Raw genomic sequence first — 12,121 nt, 5'->3', positions numbered from 1 at the left:
GTAGGATGGATAGGATGAGGCAAGGTATATTTTTTTTTGGTTTTTGCGGGTAGTTCGCAAATAAATACAAAAGAGTTTATGTTGTCACGACTAGATCGGTCTGATTTCGAACGAAATTAAACTTGTATCTAAATATAATGTGTAGAGAAATTCAAATTGTTAAACTGTATGAAATCAGCGATTAATGCGACACGCTTTGCGTAACTGCTAACTGCATGTGAGCAGTGTTAACATAACTTTAATTGAATGGATATACATTATACGTATGTAAAATCAAATGCATAAATGTTGCTAAATTGATATGGATTAAACGTTGTTACCACAGCTTAAAAAATATGTTCAATACAGTTTGTTTTTGTTACACGTTATTATAATAACACAAAAAACAACAAAACAAAAAATACTTATAAGATGATTGAACAACTATTTATGAATTAACTAAGCCGCTATTTATTCCATCATTGTGATGTCTTAGTCACCATCAGACATTGTCTCTCTACTTTTCGAAAATCTATCCTTTTACAGTTTTTAACCTACTTTAAAAACACGAGGAGGTACTCAATTCGGCCTGTATATACCACAAATTGTAACTTATAAGGTACCAATACTACACAATGTCTAAATTTTTTGTTCTATGACAAGCTCGTTTCATAACGAACCCTAAACCTTCGTAATTAAAGCTAAATTCCTTTATCTTTTTACCATCACTGCTGAGTCTTGTTTTACAGAAAATGTCGCCATCCAAATGTGATTCTGCTAATGGGCTTGTATCCGGACGTGCAGAACAACGTGCATATAGTTTGCGAGAGAACTATAGATACTCTCTACAATATATTACATGAACAGGTAATTAATTATTATAAACTTGAACAGTTTGATTGTTTGAAAGAGCTAATTTCAGGAATTTCATACTTCAAGTTGATGTTTTACGTCTATTTATTAAGGTTGATCTGCTCTTTAACATCATGCTACGACTAATAGGAACGGATCATCAATGAAAAATGTGTAATATTCCTTTTCAAAGTTCACTGCAAGTCGATGATATGAATCGAAATAACAAATTCTGTAAAATCGGTAACTGTGTATACTATACACAGTTGGTTACCGATAGCCGTTTGTTTAAAAAATAAACTATGTCCTACATTATTCACACGACAGAAATGCAACTAAATCTTGCTCAACCACGTTCATAAATTTGTAACAATGAAAGCCGAGCGATTTATTTTCAACGAAATTATGTCAGATTACTACATTCATATTGTTATAAATTTCTTCATCGCTAATAAAAACATGCAAACTTATCAAATTTCTTAATTAAAACCAATTAAAAGTGCAACAATTGGTCAATAGGGTCGGGTATTGAGCACGCAAACGGCAGTCCACTACGCGCTAGACATAGCGAGTGCCCTGGCGTTCCTCAAGATGCAAGGGTACATTCACACGGAGCTAAACAGCTCTAGCATAATGCTCACTTCACACGACACGGCGAAACTAGCTGATCTCAGCCCGTGTGTGAAGGTGCCTAAAGTGAAGATGAGCGAAAAGGACTATGACGCGTATTCGCCTGAACCGTTGTATGTTAATATTGAAGGTGAGGATCTTCATTTCAGTTGTTTACGAGATAAATCACGTCAAGTATATAAATTTCAACAGAAACATGTATAGCTGAATGATCTATAATATTTAAATCCTAAATATAGATCTAATAAAAGTTAAAATTACATTTATTTCTTAAATATATGAGTCATTATTTGAAATGTATCTGAATGAAATCAGTATATGAACATGAAACATGCGTTAATTTAAAATCTTATCACTTAAAATCGGGATGCAAAATTTCTATAGAAGTAAATTGTGTATGCACACAATATTATATTTAAAAGATATTCACTTGTAATACAATATTCAATTTTCTTCAATAAACAGACACATGCAAAACAAGGACGGCGGATTCAGAGCCTCTCCTGTCCGGACACTCGCAATGCCCTGAAGGCTCCGTGCTAAAAGAGTACAAAGCGTATGCACACTCTTCGCGGTACGGGTGGCACGCACCCGAGCTGTTCGAGCCGGATGACGACGGGTTTGTCAGACCCTGCTCCAAGAGCGATGTGTACTCGCTGTGTATTGTGCTGTGGGAGTGTTGTAATGGTAAGTTTTGTGCTACTTAAAATAATATGTTTGTAGTTATGTGTATTATTTTATACTAGCTGGTCTGGTGTAATTTGAATTGCCTATTACCAATAAGTACTTTATCAATTAAATGTTACTCAGATACTAAGCTGACGGATCAACTAATAAAAATGCAATTAGCATTATATACCTAAACAGTTATTGAATTGAATTATTACTTTTGGTTTATGTCATATTTCTTATTCCAGCATTTTATCCTACAAATTTTTATTATTAAAAACCTCAAAAAAAATTACCTGCAACAATTCTCAGGCAAAATCACATATCACATTGTTCTTTGGAATAGAAAAGCTAGAAATAAACATACCCGCTAAACATACCATCACATAATCATCATCAGCCCATATACGTTCCCACTGCTGGGACACGGGCCTCCTATGAGGGTACAGGCCATAATCCACCACGCTGGCCAAGTGCGGGTTGGCGGATGACACATGTCGTCGAACTTTTTGATTCTTCGACATGTCGGTTTCCTCACGATGTTTTCCTTCACCGTTCGAGCAGTGGTGATGTTACAACATGCGCAGATAAATTGAAAAATCAATTTATTTCCTGCGCGCTCGCCCGGTCTCGAACCCCGGACTTATCGATTCGAAGTCCGAGGTCTCACCACTGAGCCACCACATAATAAAATGTAATTTAATTCAATACATAAAAAAAGAAAATAATTCAATACATTTTAAAATCCACAGCCAAAATCCCATGGAAGGGGATCACATACGAGAAACTCAAAGAGACATACCTGTTATGGAAGACTGGTCTCCGTCTGCCACAAGACGGCACTTACCCTGGCTGCTTGCTGGCTCTGCTGCAGCGGGGACTTACCCTGCCCAGGGAGGACAGGATCAGTCTGACCGACTTACAGCATACGCTACAGAGTGTTAAGGTATTTATTATTAAATATTTTAGGAAGTGAAACTAACTGTCACGTCATGGAGTTAGGCGACAATTTTGGTATCTTTGAATATTGCCAAAGAAGTTTCACTTCTAACACGAGGGCTCGGCACACACGTTTTTTTTTCCATTCAAGTAGATTGTTCTATGTCTGCCAATACCCTGTCTCTTCTAAAATATAAAGCGACAAGACAAGACTTATTTATATCTACACTAGCGGTCCGCCCCGGCTTCGCCCGTGGTACATATGAAAAATAGATGTTGGCCGATTCTCAGACTTACCCGATATGCACAGAAAATTTCATGAGAATCGGTCCACCCGTTTCGGAGGAGTATGCAGACTAACATTGTGACACGAGAATTTTATATATAAGATTGTTTTCACACTGACTATCGCCAACGTCCATACCACGTTGAATACACCGGTTCTCGTCCGATCACCGAAGTTAAGCAACGTCGGGCGCGGTCAGTACTTGGATGGGTGACCGCCTGGGAACACCGCGTGATGTTGGCTTTTTGCTTTATTTATTTTGGTTGAATTTTTATTTCGAAAAATGACTCATTTTCATGTTTGTTTTTTTTAGCATTTAATTTATTTTATTTTTGTTAACTGTTATGTTTTGCTGGCTCTGTACATCCATATTGAATTTAGTTTATTTTGAATTTTAAAAGTAACAAAGTCGCAGCTTCGATATTGAGTGAAATGTATTTTTTGTCATTAAAATCTATGAATATGGTAGAATGTAGATGTTTCTAATTATTTATTTTGTTCTTGCAGTGATGTGAATTGAAATACATTATCTTATTATTGCAATTTGCAACATAGGTAGATGTATTGATATTAACTAAAACGTTAATTATTGTATAAAATAACTAGCAAACCGGGCGAACTCCGTTTCGCCACCAGAGACACCTTTTCTTTGCTATAAACCTCACGGAGCCCGAGACCTTTCCAACGAATGCAAAACCGTGGAAATCGGTTCGTGCGTTCTGGAGTTATAGCGCCAGGAAGGAAAACCCGACTTATTTTTATATAGTAGAAGATAATAGATATAAAATAATTTAGGACTTCGGACTTTTTAATTTGACTCATATAACTAGAGAAACAATTAGGTACACAATATTTATATTTTATATATTATACTTCACAAGCTTGTTTACTATTTCATTTGATTCATGTATTTGAAACGTCGGGTTAATAAAAATGTATAAATCGCATTTAAAATACGTTGAAAAGTATTTAATTCTCGTGTAAATTCTCAAAGGAAATTACTAATTTGATTCCTTATTTTATAGGATTTTTCTATAGACATTATTGATTACATTGCTTCCAATTCCAATGCCTAGGTAATATGTATTATCCTCTAAAGTCTAAAAAGTGTAAGGTTACTAAACGTGTCGCATTTGAATAGGTACTAAAAGTACATACATAATTAATCCAGTGTTCTATAAATATTTAGACATGTTGTGTAACTTAATAACAGTAGCTAGGATGGTTTTATTGAATATTTTTGCCTCGGCCGTCGCCAACGTCCATACCACGTTGAATACACCGGTTCTCGTCCGATCACCGAAGTTAAGCAACGTCGGGCGCGGTCAGTACTTGGATGGGTGACCGCCTGGGAACACCGCGTGATGTTGGCTTTTTGCTATTTTTACTGATCATAATTTCTGATCTTAGGCACAATATGCAGTGCTTCAAGTCTAAATAATATACAAAAAAAAACAGATGGACATTTTTTTCATGAAATATGTTTTATTTTCAGAATGATCTTAATGAGATGGAATACATCATTATACCAGAGCGTTTATCAAAGAAGAGGTCCGACTTCAGTTCTCAAGCATGGGACTCGACTACACCAAGTGATTCCGACTGCATCAGTCCAAAGAACATCGAACACGACGCAGTCATACACACACGGAGCTCCACAGAAAGTGAAAACAAAAGTGGAAGTCCCATTTACCACACCATTCGTAAAACCTCCCTCCCCGAGCCTTACGATCGCGTCGACAAATGCTTCATATCCAATGAAGACCTAAATGAGCGGCTCCTTAACAAATACGACAATTTAGAAAAGGATTATTCGAGTGCGTGCTCGACGCCGATATCAAAATTTCGCGAGCGAATTAAAGACACCCCAGGCACTTTACACAGGAGCGATTCGACGGAGTATTGCAGCATTTTAAGCCCAGAAGCGAGGAATTTCGCCCTTAATGACAATAGCATTAAGGATCAGAGCGGCGAACGATCCACGGCGAAATTGAGCCGGAGCTTCACGCCGAAGTCTTATAAACCCTTACATATTAAAGTGCCGGAATTCAATTTGGACTCTATCCGTGATATACTTAAGGATCGGAATGCAAATGAGAGCGTTTCGTATAACTTTGATATAAAGAACTATAGCTTGCCGAGTACGCCGATAGCCCGCAGTACTAAGTTGAGGAAGAATGCCTGGCTGTTGGGAGAGTTGAGCGTGAAGGACACTAGTTCGGAGCAAATAAAAGTTGTGTGCAAAGAAAACGGGACGGACCATAAATTGAATGGTGAGATAATTTTGTGTTCTAATTATGTGCGCTTTTTTAAAGTCATTTAAGCTGATATCTTTTTTATTTCTATAATAATGTTCCTTTGTAATTTCTTTCTAGTTCCATAACACTTGTTTTTCTTTTAATTCATCATTTTTAACTAACATTCACATTTAGTATAAAGTTAAAATGAAAAGTGAGCACTTCATACAAAAAAGTTCAAATAATATAATATTTTATAGTTTTATGCATTAAAAGTTATAGACGAATCGATCCCAATAAAAAAGCAATAGGAACATAGTAATTAACTCGCCAGATATTTAATTTACATATTTTTACAGTACCCACTATTTTTCTAAGCATTTAATGTGTTATATCATTAAATTTTCGTACATAGTACATGTACATATGTTTTTTTTTAAATAGGTTTTAGACTTCATGACCATAAAAATGTACATATGCCATTCATTAAGTAAAAAAGTAGATAAATAGAATAAAAATACATTCATTCAAACTACAACATTATGATATCTATTTTCCTATTTCCTATCGCCAACGTCCATACCACGTTGAATACACCGGTTCTCGTCCGATCACCGAAGTTAAGCAACGTCGGGCGCGGTCAGTACTTGGATGGGTGACCGCCTGGGAACACCGCGTGATGTTGGCTTTTTGCTTATTTTTGTTCTCTTTTGTCTTGTTGTGTTATGTACATATCTATCTACTATTTGTATTTTTACCAATATTTCGATATAATTAATTTCATTCATTTTACTTTTAAATGTTTCAAGAAAAACCAGTGCTAAGTGAACCAGCTAGTATGATGGCAGTTGATAAACAAGTGCAAAAAGTTGAGAGTGAATCTGTGTTGAGTCAACAAAATGGTAGCAGTATGGGAGAAAGGTCCCGGCATACTTCGGAAAGTGAGGACACCGTGCGTGATAGTTATACTGGGTTGAAAAGGTAAGTTTAAAAGTGAAAATAATTTATAACTAATTTATAAGTATTTTCAATTTTTTAGTACTAGTCTTTAGACATTTTCAGTTCTTTCAATTAATATTGATTACTAAGTAATCTCGTGTAAGCCAAGAAAAAAAGAAAAGAAAAAAAATATGTATTGTCTGTACGATTAGGTAATCGTACAGGTACCTACTTATTAAACTTGTGTTATAAGTAAATAGTTTCATTTTTATTTTGCAATGTAATAAATTATACCAACAGAACATAGTTGAAAGTGAATCAAATAAAACGAGAGTAAAATAGCATCTCATAAATTAGTTTATTGTATAAAATTCCACACCAACATTCCAGGATCCCGGATCCACCATCAGACTTCCCGGACCCTCGGGCCCCCACACACCGCGGGCCCTACGCGGTAGAACAAGAAGTCCTTGCTAGTGTGAATGTTAAACCGCTAGTAGCTATACACGAGAAATGGATCTGCGAAGCGAACAAGAAAACTGTAAGGTCTATGTCGCTGCCCGAGGATAAGAGGTTAGTTCGCAAGTTACACACACACATATTCAATATATGTATCAGGATCCCGGATCCGCGGGCCCTATACAGGCCTTACCTATTTAATTATTTATATACCCAATTTATCGTAAGTTCTGATGTTCAACATTCATTCTTGTATTTTCTTAAAACCGTTATATTACAGTGCCATTTATGCATTTATCACGATATTAAAATAGACATAAAAACAAGAGCCATCTATGAGCAATATTCTAATATTGCTCATAGATGGCTCTTGTTTTTGTTATCTATAACATTCACAAAATGCGCACAATACGTTTGTTATTTTCGGTTACGTTATCGCCAACGTCCATACCACGTTGAATACACCGGTTCTCGTCCGATCACCGAAGTTAAGCAACGTCGGGCGCGGTCAGTACTTGGATGGGTGACCGCCTGGGAACACCGCGTGATGTTGGCTTTTTGCTGCTTATTTTAGTCTACTTTATTTTTTTTATATATTTTATGTTTAGGTAGTTAGGTTTAGGCTGATTTATAATTTTGTGTCCAAAAATATTCTTGAATTGATTGGGTTTATATTTTTGTTTGGAATTATCCTATAGCAGCAAGATCCGTATACAAGCGGTAAAGCCGGCGTCACACTGCGTGGACACTTTGCAGAAGTCTCTACCACAGTTATACTTCAAGCCCAGTGTGACCAAGCCTTACCGACCGCCGCCTGTGTCACCGGCCGCTAGCTGGAAAAGTGGTTAGTAGACAAAATATTAAGAGTTTTTTTATCATTAATGACAACTAGATACACACACAATCAACTAAGTTAAGCCCTCAAAACTTTTTGCTTTGGTACGTTTTGTAAATATATTGTGCCCAGTTGTTTTTAATCATCAGATCAGTTGTTTTTAAAGCATCAGTTGTTTTTAATGATTATGATAAAATGTAAAAAATAACTAAATTTGTGTTCATGCAGAAGTGGTTAAATATTGAAAAAGTTTGGCCACTTTGTAGCTTCTTAGTTTGTATATTTTGCCACATTGTTATTTGCATGTTCAAGATTTTTGCATGATTAACACAAGAAAAGATTCTGACTGTGTAAAAAAATAAATTATTTCATTAGAAACATATATAATTTTGTTTTCCTTTTATTTTCCTAATCTAACATTGCATGTATTTTTTGCTTACCTACTTTAATGTATAACTTAATATATATTTTTTAATTTGTGTTTTCCTCTATTGTTTCAACTATTAAGCTGAACTATGTTTTTTCTTAAGATAACATTAATTTGTTGGTTTTATTGTTGTAATTTATTTGATGTTGGATATTTTTTATGTTCAAATGTATTTCTTAACTTCATAGTAATAAATAAGTTAAAATTAGCTAATCGTTTTATCTGCTTGTAGTCTAGAATTTTTTTAAATAATTTTTATTTTATTAATTTATGGAATTATTGTGGAATAATATTGAATTCAAATATTTTATAAAACAATTTCATGAATACGTAATGAGAGAACTTTCATAAAAATAGACCAAATGACCTTAGGAGTTAGGACCATAATATAATTTGTTTTTAGCTCATTTTATTTATTCTTAGTTCTTACTAAAATAAAAGATACTAGATTTGATAGTATAGGTGTTTCAAAAAAAAACCTCAAATAAACAAAATTCTTATATCTTTACTAGACCAAAAAACTAAGAAATATAGAATAATTTGATTATAAATTATAGGCAGTCCCTGGGAGCAATTCTTTCAAACGCGCGAGATGTCCAAAAGCTTTCCACCGAGAGACTTCGAAGTTGGCATTCGACGTGATGCAGATAAATCGTATGTTTATTTTTATTATAATATCAACGACGTCATAATTTTATATACCTAATAAGTAATATGATAATTTAATTATGATCATAAAATTCGGTTATAATGTCGCCAACGTCCATACCACGTTGAATACACCGGTTCTCGTCCGATCACCGAAGTTAAGCAAAGTCGGGCGCGGTCAGTACTTGGATGGGTGACCGCCTGGGAACACCGCGTGATGTTGGCTTTTTGGCATTTTTTATTTCATAAAATCTGAAAATGTACTGTTTTCATTTTTTTTTCTTCTAAGGTTCTTAGGGGTAAAGATGGCCGAACTAATGCTCATGACATGTTACAATGAGGAGGCCAAGGGGGTTTTTAAGACTAATATACTTTACCAGTAGTAAAATTTAAATTAAAAAAAAAATTGGTTGTCTGTAAAGTCGGTTTACTGACGATAGTAGAACGTGATAACGTCTGATTGTGCTTCTTTGTCGCTCGTTCCGCGCTCTCGCTTGCACTTCAAGCCTGGAACGCCTCAGAGCGAGGTAACGCCGCATGAGTCATGTTTTTTCGTACGTGCAGCCGGCTTTATCGCATTATAAGACGTTGTCACGTCAAACATTATACGTTGAAAAATTAACAATTAGACAAAGCGGTATTATCAATTTATTATTTTTTACAGAACGATAACTGACGACATTATGGACCGTCAAAAGATCGACCAAGCGACGGATACGCGGAGCATCGAAGAATTCATACGAGAATTGATCCGAAAGGAGTTCCAATATCTCTTGCAAGATGATATATCAGACACATCTAGCAGGAAAACCGATGATCTAGTAAACAAGGGAGTCGCGAATGTTCTAGAAAGTCTCAAAGACGATAGCGAAAAGAAAATCCCAGTGAAATCATTTTCCACTGTCAAAATAAATGGAAATAACAAGCCCCTCCTTCAAATTACCTTTAGTAGAAGTGGGGAGAATAGTTTGCAAGTGTTGGACAATTGTGTCAATGTGACTATAGCTGAAGGAAATAGTGGTAAAGAGAAGTTAAATCTGTCCATTGATGATACTCTGACTGACGAAATACATATAAACGCGTTGAAACGGTGCCAAGCGTTCAACGCTATTCAGGTGAGGAAGCTTTTAGAATAAAAGATGTTTTAATTTTTTAGCATTTCTCATAGTTCAATTTTTATGGAGAGTACTAAGTATATTATTTTTCATTAGCGCTAAGTGATTGAGATTTTCATATTTTATTACGAAAAATGATAAATTATAAAATAGGATAACACGATATATATACAAAGTTCCTTACATAAGCTGTAAGGAACTTTATTTTTATGATGAGATGAGAAACCGCATTTATAGTTCACAATAACGTATTCAAATACAAATTGAGTTCAACGCCATCTATATGTTTATTGTCATATTAAAATAAAAAGTCTATGGTGCGCCATCTAGTAACTGTTATTATTAACAATTACTTTTGCTCTAAAAGCGTCATAGTACGTTTGTTATTTTCGTTTGCACTATCGCCAACGTCCATACCACGTTGAATACACCGGGCCCAGTAGACAAAGTAACAATTACAAAACGATAACGAAGTTAGAAATCGCAAAAATGTATGGGATTGACATACGCCGCGTTAGATCACGTGGTCTATCTAATGTCAATCCCATACATTTTTGCGATTTCTAACTTCGTTATCGTTTTGTAATTGTTACTTTGTCTAAGGCCCCGGTTCTCGTCCGATCACCGAAGTTAAGCAACGTCGGGCGCGGTCAGTACTTGGATGGGTGACCGCCTGGGAACACCGCGTGATGTTGGCTTTTTGGCGTTTTATATAAATGAAATTACTTTTTTTCAACCTCAACCGATTTTTTTTTATTTAGAACGATGGTGGATATTAGATGGATTTACCATTTACATGATATGAAACACTATTTTTAGGTAAATTTAGTAATAAAATTCATGCCTACCTATTATTATTTTTATTAAAAAGATGTTTGTTGTTTACAGGAAGCCAAAAGCACAGAAGATCTATACATCGACGATGACATATCAACACACATGCAAGAGAATTTCGGCGGGAAACTGATCCCATTGCACGGCTCCTTGCACGAAATACTCTGCGAAAAGAAAGACGACTGTTGCCTGATCAAAGTGAAGCAAGAAAACGGATGCGATACTATTTACTTCAAGTGTGACTCGGACACAGAATCCAGAGACGCCATTGACGGCCTCGACACCAAAGACACAGTTGTTTTCAAACGAAGCATCTCCGTCATAGAGGAGCGCATACAACGCGTCCACCCAAAAGACAAGCGACCCAACCCCGTCGCAGCTCTACGCAAACTGAGCGATCGACTCAAATCACGCCCCAAATCAGAGATATTCGTCCAAAACATTACCAAAGAGTCGCGAATACTCAGCAACAGCAGTCCCTGCCTGTACTCCAATGATAAAGACGAAGTGGAGGTAAATATCGAGAACGTCATGTGCTACCAGGACTCGTCCTCCGACGAGTGCCTCAAGTGCCAAGCTGAAAACGATGACTTTGAAATCATCGAACGAGAAATAGAAGAAGGCCTCGCTAGCGCCAACTTTAACCCGCTCACTTGCGGCTGCCTCGCGAAAATTTCCGAGGAAAACCTCTCCGTCATCAACGAAGAGGAAAAAAAATTAAGTTTTGATTTTTAATCGTGAATAAAATTATATTTAACCTGTTAAGCGTGCTATTTTACGGGCGACGCCCATTTCGAGTACAAATTTTTATATTTTCTCTAAGCTGGCTTATGAAGAATGTTGTGCCTTGATTCATTGATCCATCCGCATTTAATGAGCCCAAAGATGTTTTTAGTTTTTTATTTTAAGTTTTAAAGAGTGCGCGGGAGTTTTGTGATTTTAAGATTAAGTAGCACTTTACATTCCACTGTTGTGATTTTTAGATTAGTTATTCACCTCGAAGGTTTTAATAAATTATTTTTTGTTAATCTCGGTTCTAATTTTAATATAATTTTAATATTTTTTTACATTCCTTATTATTTTTTAAGTCTATGCGCATGGACCAAAGGTTTGATTGTCATTTTAGTCGTAGGTCTTTTATAATGTTCCATCAATGTTAACTTCAGAATTTAAGAGGTTGTATTAATATAGAGAATTATTTTTAGAAGACGTATAACATAGATTTGTAGTTGATTTTAGACGTATTTGTTGAAATAAAGCGTCGTTACTTCA

At 35.6% G+C, this 12,121-nt stretch overlaps 1 protein-coding gene and 5 non-coding genes across 8 annotated transcripts in view; all 6 read left to right on the top strand.

Moving 5' to 3' along the window:
* The window catches only part of LOC149479864 (uncharacterized), a 21,213-nt gene extending 9,092 nt beyond the window's left edge, over window positions 1-12,121 (top strand). For 2 of the 3 annotated variants that reach the window (XM_089707575.1, XM_089707577.1), the window contains exons 4-14: window positions 729-846; window positions 1,351-1,591; window positions 1,927-2,148; window positions 2,883-3,076; window positions 4,851-5,628; window positions 6,402-6,573; window positions 6,922-7,104; window positions 7,689-7,834; window positions 8,810-8,906; window positions 9,565-10,015; window positions 10,904-12,121. In XM_089707575.1, the coding sequence (XP_089563701.1) occupies window positions 729-846; window positions 1,351-1,591; window positions 1,927-2,148; window positions 2,883-3,076; window positions 4,851-5,628; window positions 6,402-6,573; window positions 6,922-7,104; window positions 7,689-7,834; window positions 8,810-8,906; window positions 9,565-10,015; window positions 10,904-11,584 (3,283 nt within the window). In that variant the 3' untranslated portion in view covers window positions 11,585-12,121. The remainder of the gene's footprint in view (window positions 1-728; window positions 847-1,350; window positions 1,592-1,926; window positions 2,149-2,882; window positions 3,077-4,850; window positions 5,629-6,401; window positions 6,574-6,921; window positions 7,105-7,688; window positions 7,835-8,809; window positions 8,907-9,564; window positions 10,016-10,903) is intronic. The other variant, XM_089707576.1, reaches the window with a different exon arrangement.
* Window positions 3,480-3,598, top strand: LOC149479869 (5S ribosomal RNA). The gene has a single exon (XR_016317176.1). It is a non-coding gene; the product is annotated as a 5S ribosomal RNA (ribosomal RNA).
* LOC149479868 (5S ribosomal RNA) lies at window positions 4,610-4,728 on the top strand. The gene has a single exon (XR_016317175.1). It is a non-coding gene; the product is annotated as a 5S ribosomal RNA (ribosomal RNA).
* Window positions 6,162-6,280, top strand: LOC149479867 (5S ribosomal RNA). Its single transcript, XR_016317190.1, has one exon. It is a non-coding gene; the product is annotated as a 5S ribosomal RNA (ribosomal RNA).
* LOC149479866 (5S ribosomal RNA) lies at window positions 7,428-7,546 on the top strand. Its single transcript, XR_016317189.1, has one exon. It is a non-coding gene; the product is annotated as a 5S ribosomal RNA (ribosomal RNA).
* On the top strand, window positions 9,008-9,126 carry LOC149479865 (5S ribosomal RNA). The gene has a single exon (XR_016317184.1). It is a non-coding gene; the product is annotated as a 5S ribosomal RNA (ribosomal RNA).

Source organism: Colias philodice, chromosome 19, assembly GCF_061535455.1.
Source record: "Colias philodice isolate Cphi_HAF_F1 chromosome 19, ilColPhil1 Martin Lab GWU primary, whole genome shotgun sequence".
In the NCBI taxonomy this organism is placed as follows: Eukaryota; Metazoa; Arthropoda; class Insecta; order Lepidoptera; family Pieridae; genus Colias; species Colias philodice.
This window is presented reverse-complemented; position numbering and strand designations above follow the sequence as displayed.